The 17,505-nt window shown below is 53.7% G+C and overlaps 1 protein-coding gene and 5 non-coding genes across 6 annotated transcripts; 5 read left to right on the forward strand and 1 right to left on the reverse strand.

Moving 5' to 3' along the window:
* Positions 1-211: 211 nt before the first annotated feature.
* Positions 212-9,145, reverse strand: LOC119922267 (zinc finger protein 696-like). Its single transcript, XM_038742237.1, has 4 exons — positions 8,303-9,145; positions 6,435-6,513; positions 4,750-4,870; positions 212-1,414 (listed from the first exon to the last, which is right to left on the reverse strand). Exons 1-4 carry the CDS (start codon positions 8,471-8,473, stop codon positions 1,000-1,002), a joined length of 786 nt encoding a protein of 261 aa, XP_038598165.1. The 5' UTR covers positions 8,474-9,145; the 3' UTR covers positions 212-999.
* Positions 9,146-13,097: 3,952 nt separating this feature from the next.
* Positions 13,098-13,168, forward strand: TRNAG-CCC. The gene has a single exon. It is a non-coding gene; the product is annotated as a tRNA-Gly (tRNA).
* Positions 13,169-13,880: 712 nt separating this feature from the next.
* Positions 13,881-13,951, forward strand: TRNAG-CCC. Its single transcript has one exon. It is a non-coding gene; the product is annotated as a tRNA-Gly (tRNA).
* An 885-nt stretch (positions 13,952-14,836) lies between these two features.
* Positions 14,837-14,907, forward strand: TRNAG-CCC. Its single transcript has one exon. It is a non-coding gene; the product is annotated as a tRNA-Gly (tRNA).
* Positions 14,908-15,668: 761 nt separating this feature from the next.
* Positions 15,669-15,739, forward strand: TRNAG-CCC. Its single transcript has one exon. It is a non-coding gene; the product is annotated as a tRNA-Gly (tRNA).
* Positions 15,740-17,045: 1,306 nt separating this feature from the next.
* Positions 17,046-17,117, forward strand: TRNAA-CGC. The gene has a single exon. It is a non-coding gene; the product is annotated as a tRNA-Ala (tRNA).
* Positions 17,118-17,505: the final 388 nt, after the last annotated feature.

Here is a 17,505-nt window from a genome sequence, read left to right on the forward strand (position 1 = left end):
GGAAATGGTCCTGGCCCAAAGGCCCGTCCCGGATGGCGATGCCCCGTTGGATTACGGGGCACGGGGAATGCTGGAAACGATCCCGACCCAACGGCCCATCCCGGATGGCGGTGCCCCCTCGGATTACGGGACGCGGGGAATGCTGGAAACGGTCCCGGCCCAACAGCCCATCCCGGGTGGCGGTGCCCCGTTGTCTTACGGGACACGGGGAATGCCGGAAACGGTCCCGGCCCAACAGCCCGTCCCGGGTGGCGGTGCCCCGTTGTCTTACGGGACGCGGGGAATGCCGGAAACGGTCCTGGCCCAACGGCCTGTCCTGGGTGGTGGTGCCCTGTTGGATTATAGGACGTGGGGAATGCTGGAAACCGTCCTGGCCCAGCGTCCCATCCCGGATGGTGGTGCCCCATTGGATTACGGGACGTGGGGAATGCCGGAAACGGTCCCGGCCCAATGGCCCATCCTGGATGGTGGTGCCCCATTGGATTACGGGACACGGGGAATGCCGGAAATGGTCCCGGCCCAAAGGCCCGTCCCGGATGGTGATGCCCCGTTGGATTACGGGACGCGGGGAATGCCGGAAACGGTCCCGACCCAACGGCCCATCCCGGATGGCGGTGCCCCGTTGGATTACGGGACACGGGGAATGCCGGAAATGGTCCCGGCCCAACGGCCCATCCCAGATGGCGGTGACCCGTTGGATTACGGGACGCGGGGAATGCCGGAAATGGTCCCGGCCCAACGTCCCATCCCAGATGGCGGTGCCCCGTTGGATTTGCTGGAAATGGTCCCGGCCCAACGGCCCGTCCCGGGGGCCTGAGGCCCTGGCGGGTTATGCCACACGGGGCCCGCCGGAAGCGGGCCCGGCCTTACGGCCCGTCCCGGGCGGCGACGTCCCGGGGGATTGGGGGACACGGAGCCCGCCGGGAGTGACCCCGGCGCAACGGTGGCGGAGCCCCGTTGGATCACGGGACGCGGGGCCCGCCGGGAGCGGTCCCGGCCTTACGGCCCGTGGCGGGCTGGGGGGCCCCGGTCCCCGGCGGCGGGGGCCCGGGGGTGCGGGCGGTGCCGGGCGTGGATGCGCCGGTGCTGGGCCAGGTTGGAGCTCTGCCCGAAGGCGCGGCCGCAGTCGGGGCAGCGGTAGGGCCGCTCCCCGGTGTGGACGCGCTGGTGGCGCAGCAGGGTGGTGCGGCGGTTGAAGGCCCGGGCGCAGCGGGCGCAGCGGTACGGCTTCTCCTCCGTGTGGATGCGCTGGTGGCGGACCAGGTGCGAGCTCTGCCGGAAGGCCTTGGCGCAGTCGGGGCAGACGAACGGCTTCTGGCCGCTGTGGACGCGGCGGTGCTGCAGCAGGGTCGACTGCAGGCCGAACGCCTTGCCGCAGTCGGGGCAGCGGTGGGGCCGGACGCCCGCGGGGGGGGCCTGAAACCCACACGGCGGGGGCGGTCAGGGGTTCGAGACCGGGGAAGGGAAGCGACCCGCCCGCCGTCGCAAAGCAGAGCGCTGTGCTGAACGCTTGGGAGAGGACGGTCGTCTCGCGGGGGCTCCCCTGAAACCGACACGGGGCTCCGGCCGGCCCGGGGTTCGAGCCCGGAGAAAGGAGGCAACCCACCCACAGTCGCAAAGCAGAGCGCTGTGCTGAACGCTTGGGAGAGGACCGTTGTCTCGCGGGGGCTCCCCTGAAACCGACACGGCGGGGGCGGTCAGGGGTTCGAGCCCGGGGAAGGGAAGCAACCCGCCCGCGGTCGCAAAGCACAGCACTGTGCTAAACGCTTGGGAGAGGACGGTCGTCTCGCGGGGGCTCCCCTGAAACCGACACGGCGGGGGCGGTCAGGGGTTCGAGCCCGGGGAAGGGAAGCGGCCCGCCCGCGGTCGCAAAGCAGAGCGCTGTGCTGAACACTTGGGACGGTTGTCTCGCGGGGGCTCCCCTGAAACCGACACGGGGCTCCGGCCGGCCCGGGGTTCGAGCCCAGAGAAGGGAAGCAACCCGGTCGCGGTCGCAAAGCACAGCACTGTGCTGAACGCTTGGGAGAGGACGGTCGTCTCGCGGGGGCTCCCCTGAAACCGACACGGCGGGGGCGGTCAGGGGTTCGAGCCCGGGGAAGGGAAGCGACCCGCCTGCGGTCGCAAAGCAGAGCGCTGTGCTAAACGCTTGGGAGAGGACGGTTGTCTCGCGGGGGCTCCCCTGAAACCGACACGGGGCTCCGGCCGGCCCGGGGTTCAAGCCCGGAGGAGGGAAGCAACCCGGTCGCGGTCGCAAAGCACAGCACTGTGCTAAACGCTTGGGAGAGGACGGTTGTCTCGCGGGGGCTCCCCTGAAACCGACACGGCAGGGGCGGTCAGGGGTTCGAGCCCGGGGAAGGGAAGCGGCCCGCCCGCGGTCGCAAAGCAGAGCGCTGTGCTGAACGCTTGGGAGAGGATGGTCGTCTCGCGGGGGCTCCCCTGAAACCGACACGGCGGGGGCGGTCAGGGGTTCGAGCCCGGGGAAGGGAAGCGACCCGCCCGCGGTCGCAAAGCAGAGCGCCGTGCTAAACGTTTGGGAGAGGATGGTTGTCTCGCGGGGGCTCCCCTGAAACCGACACGGGGCTCTGGCCGGCCCCGCCGGTCAGGGGTTCGAGCCCGGAGAAGGGAAGCGACCCGCCCGCGGTCGCAAAGCACTGTGCTAAACGCTTGGGAGAAGGCAGTTGTCTCCCCCTTTCAGACTGCGAGCCCACTGTTGGGTAGGGACTGTCTCTAGACGTTGCCAATTTGGATATCCCAAGCGCTTAGTACAGTGCTCTGCACACGGGAAGCGCTCAATAAATACGACTGAATGAATGATTGATTGAACGAATATGTCGCCAACTTGGACTTCCCAAGCGCTTAGTCTGGTGCTCTGCACACGGGAAGCGCTCAATAAATACGATTGAATGAATGATTGATTCAATGGATATGTCGCCAACTTGGACTTCCCAAGCGCTTAGTCCGGTGCCCTGCACACGGGAAGCGCTCAATAAATACGATTGACTGAATGATTGATTGAATGAGTATGTCGCCAACTTGTACTTCCCAAGCGCTTAGTCCGGTGCCCTGCGCACGGGAAGCGCTCAATAAATACGATTGACTGAATGATTGATTGAATGAGTATGTCGCCAACTTGGACTTCCCAAGCGCTTAGTACGGTGCTCTGCACACGGGAAGCGCTCAATAAATGCGATTGAATGAATGAATGATTGATTGAATGAATATGTCGCCAACTTGGACTTCCCAAGCGCTTAGTCCGGTGCTCTGCACACGGGAAGCGCTCAATAAATACGACTGAATGAATGATTGATTGAATGACTATGTCACCAACTTGTCCTTCCCAAGCCCTTAGTCCGGTGCTCTGCACACGGGAAGCGCTCAATAAATACGATTGAATGAATGATCGATTGATTGAATGAATATGTCGCCAACTTGGACTTCCCAAGCGCTTAGTCCGGTGCTCTGCACACAGGAAGCGCTCAATAAATATGACTGAATGATTGATTGATTGAATGAATATGTCGCCAACTTGGACTTCCCAAGCGCTTAGTACGGTGCTCTGCACACGGGAAGCGCTCAATAAATACGATTGAATGAATGATTGATTCAATGGATATGTCGCCAACTTGGACTTCCCAAGCGCTCAGTACAGTGCCCTGCACACGGGAAGCACTCAATAAATACGATTGAATGAATGATTGATTGAACGAATATGTCGCCAACTTGGACTTCCCAAGTGCTTAGTCCGGTGCTGTGCACACAGGAAGCGCTCAATAAATACGACTGAATGAATGATTGATTGAACGAATATGTCGCCAACTTGGACTTCCCAAGCGCTTAGTCCGGTGCTCTGCACACAGGAAGCGCTCAATAAATACGACTGAATGATTGATTGATTGAATGAATGAATATGTCGCCAACTTGGACTTCCCAAGCGCTTAGTACGGTGCTCTACACACGGGAAGCGCTCAATAAATACGACTGAATGAATGATTGATTGAACGAATATGTCGCCAACTTGGACTTCCCAAGCGCTTAGTCCGGTGCTCGGCACACGGGAAGCGCTCAATAAATACGATTGAATGAATGATTGATTGAATATGTCGCCAATTTGGACTTCCCAAGCGCTTAGTCCGGTGCTCTGCACACAGGAAGTGCTCAATAAATACGATTGATTGATTCAATGAATATGTCGCCAACTTAGACTTCCCAAGCGCTTAGTCCGGTGCTCTGCACACGGGAAGTGCTCAATAAATACGATTGAGTGAATGATTGATTGAATATGTCGCCAACTTGGACTTCCCAAGCGCTTAGTCCGGTGCTCTGCACATGGGAAGCGCTCAATAAATACGAATGAATGAATGATTGATTGATTGAATGAATATGTCGCCAACTTGGACTTCCCAAGCGCTTAGTCCGGTGCTCTGCACACAGGAAGCGCTCAATAAAGACTACTGAATGAATGAATGATTGATTGAATGAATATGTCGCCAACTTGGACTTCCCAAGCACTTAGTCCGGTGCCCTGCACACGGGAAGTGCTCAATAAGTACGATTGATTGAATGAATGATTGATTGAATGACTATGTCGCCAACTTGGACTTCCCAAGCGCTTAGTCCAGTGCTCTGCACACGGGAAGCGCTCAATAAGTACGATTGGATGAATGAAGCGGCGGAGCCGGGATGGGAAGCTGGGCTCCATCCATAAGGCCTTCCCTCCCTCCCTCTTTCCCTCCGTCTTTCCGCCCCTCACCTGCCGGGCCGACTCCCGGGGTCTCTCCGCTCTCGCTTCCCGGCGGATTCCGGGGCCGGTGCCCTCCCCTCGGCTCCGGAAAACGGGGGATCCCGGCGGGGCCGAGGCCCGAGCTTCCTCCTGGATCAGCGGGGAGGACAGCGAGGCGGCCGTGAGCCGGGAAAGGGGACGGCACGGGAGATTTAGGGAGAAGACAGCGGAGGGCGGCCCACCAGGCTACCATTAATCAATCAATCATCATCATCAATCGTATTTATTGAGCGCTTACTGTGTGCAGAGCACTGTACTAAGCGCTTGGGAAGTCCAAGTTGGCAACATATAGAGACGGTCCCTACCCCACAGTGGGCTCACAGTCTACAACCTGATCACCTTGTAACCTCCCCAGCGCTTAGAACAGTGCTTTGCACATAGTAAGCGCTTAACAAATGCCGTCATTATTATTATTATTATTCTCTGGGCCTCAGTTTCCTCATCTGGAAAATGGGGATGAAGACTGGGATCCCCCCGTGGGACAACCTGATCACCTCGGATCCTCCCCAGCGCTTAGAACGGTGCTTTGCACATAGTAAGCGCTTAACAAATGCCGTCATTATTATTATTCTCCTCTGTGCCTCAGTTTCCTCATCTGTCAAATGGGGATGAAGACTGGGAGCGCCCCGGGGGACAACCTGATCACCTCAGATCCTCCCCAGTGCTTAGAACAGTGCTTGGCACATAGTAAGCGCTTAACAAATGCCATCATTATTACCATCAATCATCAATCCTATTTCTGGAGCGCTTACTGTGTGCAGAGCACTGGACTAAGCGCTTGGGAAGTACAAGTTGGAGTTGTACTTATTATAATTATAATAATAATTAATAATAATAATAATAATAATAATAATAATAATAATAATAATAATATTCGCCGGGCCTCGGTTCCCTCACCTGGAAAACGGGGATCAAGGCCGTGAGCCCCGCGGGGGACGGGGATTGGGTCGAACCCGATTCGCTCGCATCCCCCCGCAGCGCTTAGAACAGTGCTTGGCACATAGTAAGCGCTTAACAAATGCCGTCATCATTATCATCAATCATCAACCCTATTTATGGAGCGCTTACTGTGTGCAGAGCACTGGACTAAGCGCTTGGGAAGTACAAGTTGGAGTTGTACTTATTATAATTATAATTAATAACAATAATAATAATAATAATATTTGCCGGGCCTCGGTTCCCTCACCTGGAAAACGGGGATCGAGGCCGTGAGCCCCGCGGGGGACGGGGATTGGGTCCAACCCGATTCGCTCGCATCCCCCCACGGCGCTCAGCACAGTGCCCGGCCCGCAGTAAGCGCGTAACGGACTCCATCATCATTATTATCATCACCGAATCTCCTGGCCCAAATTTTGGGTAGGGGCCGTCTCCCTCCGTCGCCGACTTGTACTTCCCAAGCGCTCAGCCCAGTGCTCCGCACACGGGAAGCGCTCAATAAATAGGACTGAACGAAGGAATGCCAGGGCACCGGCTGCGTGAGGGCGGCTCTCCCCTCCTAGGCCGTGAGCCCGCCATTGGGTGGGGGCCGTCTCTAGTTGTCACCCATTTGGACTTCCCAAGCGCTCAGTACAGTGCTCTGCACACGGGAAGCGCTCAATAAATAGGACTGAATGAAGGAATGGAAGGCCCGGGGGCGGTGGGGAGGAATAAATACCGGATCTGCCACGATGGAGGACGTCGGTTGGCGCTCCCGGGCCCGCTTGGTCCTCCGCCGCCGTCGCCCGGCCTGCGCCCTGCGGACAAACACCAGCGTAGTTGATCATCATCATCATCATCATCAATCGTATTTATTGAGCGCTTCCTGTGTGCAGAGCACTGTACTAAGCGCTTGGGAAGTACAAATTGGCATAATATAGAGACAGTCCCTACCCAACAGTGGGCTCACGGTCTAGAAGGGGGAGACATCATCATCATCAATCGTATTTATTGAGCGCTTACTGTGTGCAGAGCACTGTGCTAAGCGCTTGGGAAGTCCAAATTGGCAACATATAGAGACAGTCCCTACCCAACAGTAGGCTCAGAGCACTGTACTAAGCGCTTGCGAAGTCCAAATTGGCAACGTCTAGAGACAGTCCCTACCCAACAGTGGGCTCACGGTCTAAAAGAGACAGAGAACAAAACCAGACTAACAAAATAAAATAAATAGAATAGATATGTACAGGTAAAATACATAAATAAATAGAGTAATAAATATGTACAAACATATATACAGGTGGTAAATAGAGTAATAAATAGGTATAAACATATATACAGGTGGTAAAGTAAATAAATAGAGTAATAAATCCGTACAAACATATATCCATATATACAGGTGCTGCGGGGAAGGGAAGGAGGTGAGATGGGGGGGATGGAGAGGGGGATGATGATGATGATGATGGTGGCATCTGTTAAGCGCTTACTATGTGCCAAGCACTGTTCTAAGCGCTGGGGGGGATACAAGGCGATCGGGTTGTCCCCCGTGGGGCTCCCAGTCTTCATCCCCATTTGACAGGTGAGGCAACTGAGGCCCAGAGAAGGCACCAGGGGAGAGGTTTTTTTAGCGCTTAGAACAGCGCTTGGCACTTAGTAAGCGCTTAACAAATGCCACCACGATTAAAAGCAGCGTGGCTCAGTGGAAAGAGCCCGGGCTTTGGAGTCCGAGGTCCTGGGTTCGAATCCCGGCTCCGCTGCTTGTCGGCTGGGTGACTTTGGGCGACTGTGAGCCCACTGTTGGGTAGGGACTGCCTCTATATGTTGCCAACTTGGACGTCCCAAGCGCTTAGTACAGTGCTCTGCACACAGGAAGAGCTCAATAAATACGATTGATGATGATGATGATGATGAGTCGCTTCACCTCTCCGGGCCTCAGTTCCCTCATCTGGAAAATGGGGATGAAGACTGGGAGCCCCCCATGGGACGGCCTGATCACCTTGTAACCTCCCCAGCGCTTAGAGCGGTGCTTTGCACGTAGTAAGTGCTTAATAAATGCCATTATTATGATTATTATTGTTATAAAAGGAGTCGTGGACTCTAGTCCTGCCTCCGCCGCTTGTCGGCTGGGTGACTTTGGGCGAGTCGCTTCACCTCTCCGGGCCTCAGTTCCCTCATCTGGAAAATGGGGATGAAGACTGGGAGCCCCCCGTGGGACAACTTAATCCCCTTGTATCCTCCCCAGCGCTTAGAACAGTGCTTGGCACATAGTAAGCGCTTAACAAATGCCATCATCATTAAAAGCAGCATGGCTCAGTGGAAAGAGCCCGGGCTTTGGAGTCCGAGGTCCTGGGTTCGAATCCCGGCTCCGCCGCTTGTCGGCTGGGTGACTTTGGGCGAGTCGCTTCACCTCTCCGGGCCTCAGTGACCTCATCTGGAAAATGGGGATGAAGACTGGGAGCCCCCTGTGGGAAAACTTAATCCCCTTGTATCCCCCCCAGCGCTTGGCACATAGTAAGCGCTTAACAAATGCCATCATTATTATGATTATTATTATTGATTTCTGATGTTCCCTCGTGTCCCATCCTTTCCCAAAGGCCCTCTCCCGCTCACCGTCCCGTCCATCTCCCTCTCCAGCTCCTCCACCATCTCCACGGCCGGCTCCCCGCTCCGGGGGCGCGGGATTTGCACCCAGGCCCAGGCGTCAGCCGCTTCCCGGAAGGCCTCCCCGCCCGGCAGGGTGGGCGCGAAGGCGTCGGCTCCTCTCGGTTCAGCCGTCACCATCCTCGATCCCGCGGCCCGTCCATCGTCCTTCCGCCCCGGCGCTCAGTACAGTCCCCCGCCCGGCGCTCAGATGGGCCCCGACGACGGGTCCCTGTCCCGCCGTCCAAACAGGAGGCCGGGCAGGTGGTGAGGCGAGGAAACTGAGGCAGGGGGCGGCGGCGGGGATGGCCGACGCCGCGAAGCCGTCCTCTCTCCTCCGCTGCAACGGGCTCCGCACCGGGTGGGGCGCTTAGCCCAGTGTCGGGCACACGCTGAGCGCCCAAGACATCCGGCGGAGTGAACTGGCCTCCCCCAAGCGCCGTGCTCAGCGCTACGCGCAGAGTGGGCGCTCCACCGATTCTACGGTGAGCCCGCTGTCGGGGAGGGACCGGCTCTAGATGTCGCCAACTTGGACGCCCCAGGCGCTCAGTACAGTGCTCTGCACATGGTAAGCGCTCAATAAATATGATTGAATGAATGAACAGCGCTGTCCCGGGTATAGCGCCGCCTCCAGCAGGGGGCGGGATTTCTTCGCTACAGCGCCGGCCCGGGTATAGCGCCACCTCCGGCAGGGGGCGGGATTTCTCCACTATAGCGCCTCCTCCGGCAGGCGGCGGGATTTCTTCGCTACAGCGCCGGCCTGGGTATAGCGCCGCCTCCGGCAGGGGGAGGGATTTCTCCGCTATAGCGCCGCCTCCGGCAGCGGGCGGGATTTCTCCGCTACAGCGCCGACCCGGCTATAGGGCCGCCTCCGGCAGGGGGCGGGATTTCTCCGCTACAGCACTGACCCGGGTATAGTGCCGCCTCCGGCAGGGGGCGGGATTTCTCCGCTATAGCGCCGCCTCTGGCAGGGGGCGGGATTTCTCTGCTACAGCGCCGACCCGGATCTAGCGCCGCCTCCGGCAGAGGGCGGGATTTCTCCGCTATAGCGCCGCCTCCGGCAGGGGGCGGGATTTCTCTGCTACAGCGCCGGCCCGGGTATAGCGCCGCCTCTGGCAGGGGGCGGGATTTCTCCACTATAGCGCCTCCTCCGGCAGGGGGCGGGATTTCTTCGCTACAGCGCTGACCCGGGTATAGCGCCACCTCCGGCAGGGGGCGGGATTTCTCCACTATAGCGCCTCCTCCGGCAGGGGGCGGGATTTCTTCGCTACAGCGACGACCCGGGTATAGCGCCGCCTCCGGCAGGGGGCGGGATTTCTCCGCTATAGCGCCGCCTCCAGCAGGGGGCGGGATTTCTCTGCTACAGCGCCGTCCCGGGTATAGCGCCACCTCCGGCAGGGGGCGGGATTTCTCCGTTATAGCGCCGCCTCCGGCAGGGGGCGGGATTTCTCCGCTACAGCAACGACCCGGGTATAGCGCCGCCTCCGGCAGGGGGCGGGATTTCTCCGCTACAGCGCCGGCCCGGGTATAGCGCCACCTCCGGCAGCGGGCGGGATTTCTCCGCTACAGCGCCGGCCCGGTTATAGCGCCACCTCCGGCAGGGGGCGGGATTTCTCCACTACAGCGCTGACCCGCGTATAGCGCCGTCTCCGGCAGGGGGCGGGATTTCTCTGCTACAGCGACGACCCGGGTAAAGCACCGCCTCCGGCAGGGGGCGGGATTTCTCCGCTATAGCTCCGCCTCCGGCAGGGGGCGGGATTTTTCCGCTACACCGCCTGCCCGGGTATAGCACCGCCTCCGGCAGGGGGAGGGATTTCTCCGCTATAGCTCCGCCTCCGGCAGGGGGCGGGATTTCTCCGCTACAGCGCAGACCCGCGTATAGCACCGCCTCCGGCGGGGGGCGGGATTTCTCTGCTACAGCGCCGGCCCGGGTATAGCGCCACCTCCGGCAGGGGGCGGGATTTCTCTGCTATAGCTCCGCCTCCGGCAGGGGGCGGGATTTCTCCGCTACAGCGCCGGCCGGGTATAGCGCCGCCTCCGGCAGGGGGCGGGATTTCTCCGCTACAGCGCCGACCCGGGTATAGCGCCGCCTCCGGCAGGGGGCGGGATTTCTCCGCTACAGCGTTGACCCGGGTATAGCGCCGCCTCCGGCGGGGGGCGGGATTTCTCTGCTATAGCGCCTCCTCCGGCAGGGGGCGGGATTTCTCCACTACAGCGCCGACCCGGATATAACGCCTCCTCCAGCAGGAACTGGGCTGGGATTCCTTCGCGATAGCGCCCGTCCCGGGTATAACACCGCCTCCGGCAGGGGGCGGGATTTCTCCGCTATAGCGCTGACCCGGGTATAGCGCCGCCTCCGGCGGGGGCTGGGATTTCTCCGCTATAGCGCCGACCCGGATATAACGCTGCCTCCGGCAGGGGGCGGGATTTCTCCGCTACAGCGCCGACGCGGGTATAGCGCCGCCTCCGGCAGGGGGCGGGATTTCTCTGCTACAGCGCCGACTCGGATATAACGCTGCCTCCGGCAGGGGGCGGGATTCCTCCGCTATAACGCTGCCTCCGGCAGGGGGCGGGATTTCCCCGCCACAGCGCCGACGCGGGTATAACGCCGCCACCGGCAGGGGGCGGGATTTCCCCGCTATAGCGCCGTCCCGGTATAACGCTGAGTCGGGCCGGGCGTTGGGGTCAGAGGGTCACGGGGTCACGGGGTCAGAGGTCAGGCCCCGAGGAGTCCGCCCGCCCGCCTGCCTCGGCCCCGGGCAGCCGCGGGGACCCCGAGACACCGAGACGGCCGGAAGCCGCCCTTCCGCCCGCACTTCCGGCCGGGGGGGCGGCCCTTCCGGCCTGGCACTTCCGGCGCCGCTCTAGGCCGCAGGAAGCCCCGCCGTCTCGGTGGCAGCCAGGCCCAGGCCTAGGCCCATTCACTCCTATTCCTGCCTGCCTTCCTTCATTCATTCATTCATTCATCCCATCGTATTTACTGAGCGCTTGGGAGAGGACAAAAAGAGACAAATGTATATACGTTTGTACATATTTATTACTCTATTTATTTATTTTACTTGTACATATCTATTCTATTGATTTTATTTTGTGAGTATGTTTGGTTTTGTTCTCTGTCTCCCCCTTCTAGACTGTGAGCCCACTGTGGGGTAGGGACTGTCTCTCTATGTTGCCAACTTGGACTTCCCAAGCGCTTAGTACAGTGCTCTGCACACAGGAAGCGCTCAATAAATACGATTGATTGATTGATTGATTGACAGTCCCTAGCCAAGGAGAAGCAGCGTGGCTCAGTGGAAAGAGCCCGGGCTTTGGAGTCTACTTATTTATTTTATTTGTACCTATTTATTTTATTTGGTTAATATGTTTGGTTTTGTTGTCTGTCTCCCCCTTTTAGACTGTTGGTTAATATGTTGGGTAGGGACCGTCTCTATAAGTTGCCAACTTGGACTTCCCAAGCGCTTAGTCCAGTGCTCTGCACACAGGAAGCGCTCAATAAATACGATTGAATGAATGAATGTACGTATGTATTACTCTTTATTTATTTTATTTGTACATATTTATTCTATTTATTTTGTGTTAATATGTTTGGTTTTGTTGTCTGTCTCCCCCTTTTAGACTGTGAGCCCGTTGTTGGGTAGGGACCGTCTCTATGAGTTGCCAACTTGGACTTCCCAAGCGCTTAGTCCAGTGCTCTGCACAAAGGAAGCGCTCAATAAATACGATTGAATGAATGAATGTACGTATTTATTACTCTATTTATTTTATTTGTACATATTCTATTTATTTTATTTTGTTAAAAAGTTTTGTCTTGTCTGTCTCCCCCTTCTAGACTGTGGGCCCGCTGTTGGGTAGGGACCGCCTTTAGATGTTGCCAACTTGGACTTCCCAAGCGCTTCGTACAGTGCTCTGCACACAGTAAGCGCTCAATAAATACGATTGAATGAATGTGTACGTATTCATTACTCTATTTTATTTGTACATATTTACTCTATTTATTTTATTTTGTTAATATGTTTTGTCTTCTTGTCTGTCTCCCCCTTCTAGACTGTGAGCCCGCTGTGGGGTAGGGCCCGTCTCTGTATGTTGCCAACTTGTACTTCCCAAGCGCTTAGTCCAGTGGTCTGCACACAGTAAGCGCTCAATAAATACGATTGAAGGAATGAATGAATGAGTCAGAGAGCATGGGTTCAAGTTCCGGCTCTGCCAATTGTCAGTTGTGTGACTTTGGGCGAGTCACTTCACTTCTCTAGGCCTCAGTTCCCACATCTGTAAAATGGAGATTCATTCATTCATTCAATCAGATTTATTGAGCTCTTACTGTGTGCAGAGCACTGGACTAAGCGCCTGGGAAGTCATAGTGGAAAGAGCCCGGGCTTTGGAGTCAGAGGTCACGGGTTCGAATCCCGGCTCCGCCAATTGTCAGCTGGGTGACTTTGGGCAAGTCACTTCACTTCTCTGGGCCTCAGTTCCCTCATCTGGAAAATGGGGATGAAGACAGCCTCCCGTGGGACAACCTGATTATTTTGTAGCCTCCCCAGCGCTTAGTACAGTGCTTTGCACATAGTAAGCGCTTACTAAATGCCGTTATTATTATTATTATTATTATTATTATTGACTCTCCGTTTCCTAGCTCCCCTCCACAGTGGGACCCTCCAGCCCTAGAATAAAATACCATTGAACGAATGAATGAATCCTGCAAGTAGGCCAAAACGCTTCCCAAATGGAAAACGATGTGGAAATTGTGGAAGAGGAAGAAGATGTGGGGGCATTGGTGGTTCAGTGGTAGAATTCTCGCCTCCCACGCGGGAGACCCGGGTTCGATTCCCGGCCAATGCAGCTGGAATTTACTTTTCCACACCCAACGAAATGTAATGGAAAATGTATTGCATTCCCTCAATAATAATCATTCCCAACCGACAGGATGTTGTTAATGTTATCTAGTATACTATATAGTGTAATACAAGTCCTTGGTAAAATGGTGAGCGCACAGTGAGCACTCAATAGCTACTTGTGTAAGCTCTTAACAAATGCCATTATTATTATTATTATTATTATTATTATTATTATTACTTGTCTACTGTGTGACCTTGGGCAAGTCACTTCACTTCTCTGTGCTTCAGTGACCTCTTCTGTCAAATGGGGATGAAGACTGTGAGCTCCATGGGGGACAACCTGATTATCAATCAATCAATCAATCAATCAGTCGTATTTATTGAGCGCTTACTGTGTGCAGAGCACTGTACTAAGCAATTGGGAAGTCCAAGTTGGCAACATATAGAGACAGTCCCTACCCAACAGTGGGCTCACAGTCTCTCCCCCAGTGCTTGGCACATAGTAAGTGCTTAACAAATACCACAATTATTATTATTATTATTATTACTTACAATGTACTTGTACTTCCCCAGCGCTTAGTACAGTGCTCTGCACGCAGTGAGCCCTCAATAAATAGCACTGAACAAATGAATGAATAGGACTCCAGGAATTAGGCCAAAACGCTTCCCAACTGGAAAACGATGTGGAAACTGTGGAAGAGAGAAAACGTGTGGGGGCATTGGTGGTTCAGTGGTAGAATTCTCGCCTCCCACACGGGAGACCCGGGTTCGATTCCCGGCCAATGCAGCTGGAATTTTCTTCCACATCCAACGAAACGTAATGGAAAATGTATTACATTCCCTCAATAATAACCATTCCCAACCGACAGGATGTTGTTAATGTTATCTAGTATACTATATAGTGTAATACCAAGTCCTTGGTGAAATGGTGAGCACTCAATAACTACTTGTGTAAGCTCTTAACAAAGGCCATTATTATTATTATTATTGTTATTATTATTATTACTTGTCTACTGTGTGACTTTGGGCAAGTCACTTCACTCCTCTATGCTTCAGTGACCTCTTCTGTCAAATGGGGATGAAGACTGTGAGCTCCATGGGGGACAACCTGATTATCCTGTATCTCCCCCAATGCTTGGCACATGGTAAGTGCTTAACAAATACCACAATTATCATTATTATTACTTACAATATACTTGTACTTCCCCAGCGCTTAGTACAGTGCTGTGCACGCAGTAAGCCCTGAATAAATGCCATTGAATGAATGAATAGTACTCCCCCTCTTCATCCCCCCGCCTTACCTCCTTCCCTTCCCCATAGCACCTGTATATATGTATACATGTTTATACTTATTTATTACTCAATTTATTTATTTTACTTGTACATATCTATTCTATTAATTTTATTGTATTTTATTTTGTTAATATATTTTATTTTGTTAATATGTTTGGTTTTGTTCTCCGTCTCCCCCCTTCTAGACTGTGAGCCCACTGTGGGGTAGGGACTGTCTCTAGATGTTGCCAACTTGGACTTCCCACGTGCTTAGTACAGTGCTCTAAGCACAGTAAGCGCTCAATAAATACGATTGATTAATTGATTGATTGAAGTAGGCCAAAACACTTCCCAATTGGAAAACGATGTGGAAATTGTGGAAGAGGAAAAGGATGTAGGGGCATTGGTGGTTCAGTGGTAGAATTCTCGCCTCCCACGCGGGAGAGCCGGGTTCAATTCCCGGCCAATGCAGCTGGAATTTTTTTTCCACACCCAACGAAACGTAATGGAAAATGTATTACATTCCCTCAATAATAACCATTCCCAACCGACAAGATGATGTTAATGTTGTCTAGTATACTATATAGTGTAATACCAAGTCCTTGGTAAAATGGTGAGCGCACAGTGAGCTCTCAATAACTACTTGTGTCCCGGCCAGTGCAGCTGGATTTTTTTTTTCCACACCCAACGAAACGTAATGGAAAATGTATTACAGTCCCTCAATAATAATCATTCCCAACCGACAAGATGATGTTAATATTAGATAATGTAATACCAAGTCCTTGGTAAAAGGGTGAGCACTCAATAACTACTTGTGTATGCTCTTAAAAATGCCATTATTATTATTATTATTATTATTATTATTATTATTACTTGTCTACGGTGTGACTTTGGGCAAGTCACTTCACTTCTCTGTGCTTCAGTGACCTCTTCTGTGAAATGGGGATGAAGACTGTGCGCTCCATGGGGGACAGCCTGATTATCCTGTATCTCCCCCAGCGCTTAGAAGAGTGCTTGGCACATAGTAAGCGCTTAACAAATACCCCAATTATCATTATGATTGCTTCCAATGTGCTTGTACTTTCCCAGCGCTTAGTACAGTGCTCTGCACGCAGAAAGCGCTCAATAAATACCATTGGACGAATGAATGAATAGGGCTCCAGGAGGTAGGCCAAAATACTTCCCAACTGGAGAACGATGTGGAAATTGTGGAAGAGAAAAAAATTGTGGGGGCATTGGTGGTTCAGTGGTAGAATTCTCGCCTCCCACGCGGGAGACCCGGGTTCGATTCCCGGCCAATGCGGTTGGAATTTTTTTTCCACACCCACGGGAACATAATGGAATATGTATTACAGTCCCTCAATAATAATAAACCAGGCCCTCTGACTCCAAAGCCCGGGCTCTCTCCATTGAGCCACGCTGTCACTTAACTCCTCTGTGCCTCAGTGACCTCATCTGTAAAATGGGGATTAAAACTGTGAGCCCCCCATGGGACAACCTGATCACCTTGTAACCTCCCCAGTGCTTAGAACAGTGCTTTGCACATAGTAAGCGCTTAACAAATACCATCATTTTATTATATTAATTTTACATATTATCAATAAGAATTTTATTATATAATAATATATTTTATAAATTATTATTTATAATAATTTATTATTATTCTCTAATAATTATAATAGTAACAGCATTTGTTAAGCGCTCACTATGTGAGCCCACTGTTGGGTAGGGACTGTCTCTATATGTTGCCAGCTTGTACTTCCCAAGCGCGTAGTACAGTGCTCTGCACACAGTAAGCGCTCAATAAATACGATTGATTGATTGCTTGATTGCAAAACATTGTTTTATGCTGAGCACAGTGCTCTGCACACAGTAAGCGCTCAATCAGTACAATTAAATGAATGAATGAATGCATGAATGTCTCCCCCCGCCCCCTTGTAGACTGTGAGCCCATTGTGGGCAGGGATTCATTCATTCATTCAACCGTATTTATTGAGCGCTTCCTGTGTGCAGAGCACTGTACTAAGCGCTTGGGAAGTCCAAGTTGGCAACATCTAGAGACGGTCCCTACCCAACAGTGGGCTCACAGTCTAGATGGGGGAGATTGTCTCTCTTTGTGGCTGAATTGTATTTTCCAAGCGCTTAGGACAGTGCTCCGCACACAGGAAGCGCTCAATAAATTAGAACAGAGCTTTGCACATAGTAAGCGCTTAATAAATACCACCACCATCATCATTATTATTATTATCATTATTAGTATTAAGGAAGCAGCGTGGCTCAGTGGAAAGAGCCCAGGCTTTGGAGTCACAGGTCATGGGTTCAAATCCCCGCTCCGCCACTTGTCAGCTGGGTGACTTTGGGCAAGTCACTTCACTTCTCCGTGCCTCAGTTGGCTCATCTGTAAAAAGGGGATTAAGACTGTGAACCACCACCCGTGGGACAACCTGATCACCTTGTAACCTCCCCAGCGCTTAGAACAGTGCTTTGCATATAGGAAGCGCTTAATAAATGCCATTATTATTATTATTATTAAATCCGATTGAATGAATAATTGACATAACGTGGACATTGAGTTATTTTATTTTTGGAAGAAAATGATTAGCCAAGTAGGGGATGTAGCTCAGTGGTAGAGCGCATGCTTCGCATGTATGAGGCCCCGGGTTCAATCCCCGGCATCTCCACTCATTTTTGCTTCCTTGGCCTGAAGGCTTTGAATTTAAAGAGTTTATTAAATAATAATAATGATAATAATGGTATTTGTTAAGCGCTTCCTAGGCGCCAAGTACTGTTCTCAGCACTGGAAATAGACGGTGGCGAGAAACTGCCCCATTCATTTCAGAAGCAGCGTGGGCTCAGTGGAAAGAGCCCGGGCTTGTGGTCAGAAGTCGTGGGTTCAAATCCCGACTCCGCCAACTGTCAGCTGTGTGACTTTGGGCGAGTCACTTCACTTCTCTGGGCCTCGGTGACCTCATCTGTAAAATGGGGATGAAGACTGGGAGCCCCCCGTGGGACAACCTGATCACTTTGTAACCTCCCCAGCGCTTAGAACAGTGCTTTGCACATAGTAAG

Source organism: Tachyglossus aculeatus, unplaced genomic scaffold, assembly GCF_015852505.1.
Source record: "Tachyglossus aculeatus isolate mTacAcu1 unplaced genomic scaffold, mTacAcu1.pri scaffold_101_arrow_ctg1, whole genome shotgun sequence".
Classification (NCBI taxonomy): Eukaryota; Metazoa; Chordata; class Mammalia; order Monotremata; family Tachyglossidae; genus Tachyglossus; species Tachyglossus aculeatus.

Coding starts and splice junctions, on each gene's coding strand:
- LOC119922267 (XM_038742237.1), bottom strand. CDS start 8,473: ATGGTGACGGCTGAACCGAGAGGAGCCGACGCCTTCGCGCCCACCCTG. Junction 6,514..8,302: donor AGAGGGAGATGGACGGGACG/GTGAGCGGGAGA, acceptor GTTTGTCCGCAG/GGCGCAGGCCGGGCGACGGC. Junction 4,871..6,434: donor CCTCCATCGTGGCAGATCCG/GTATTTATTCCT, acceptor CCGCTGATCCAG/GAGGAAGCTCGGGCCTCGGC.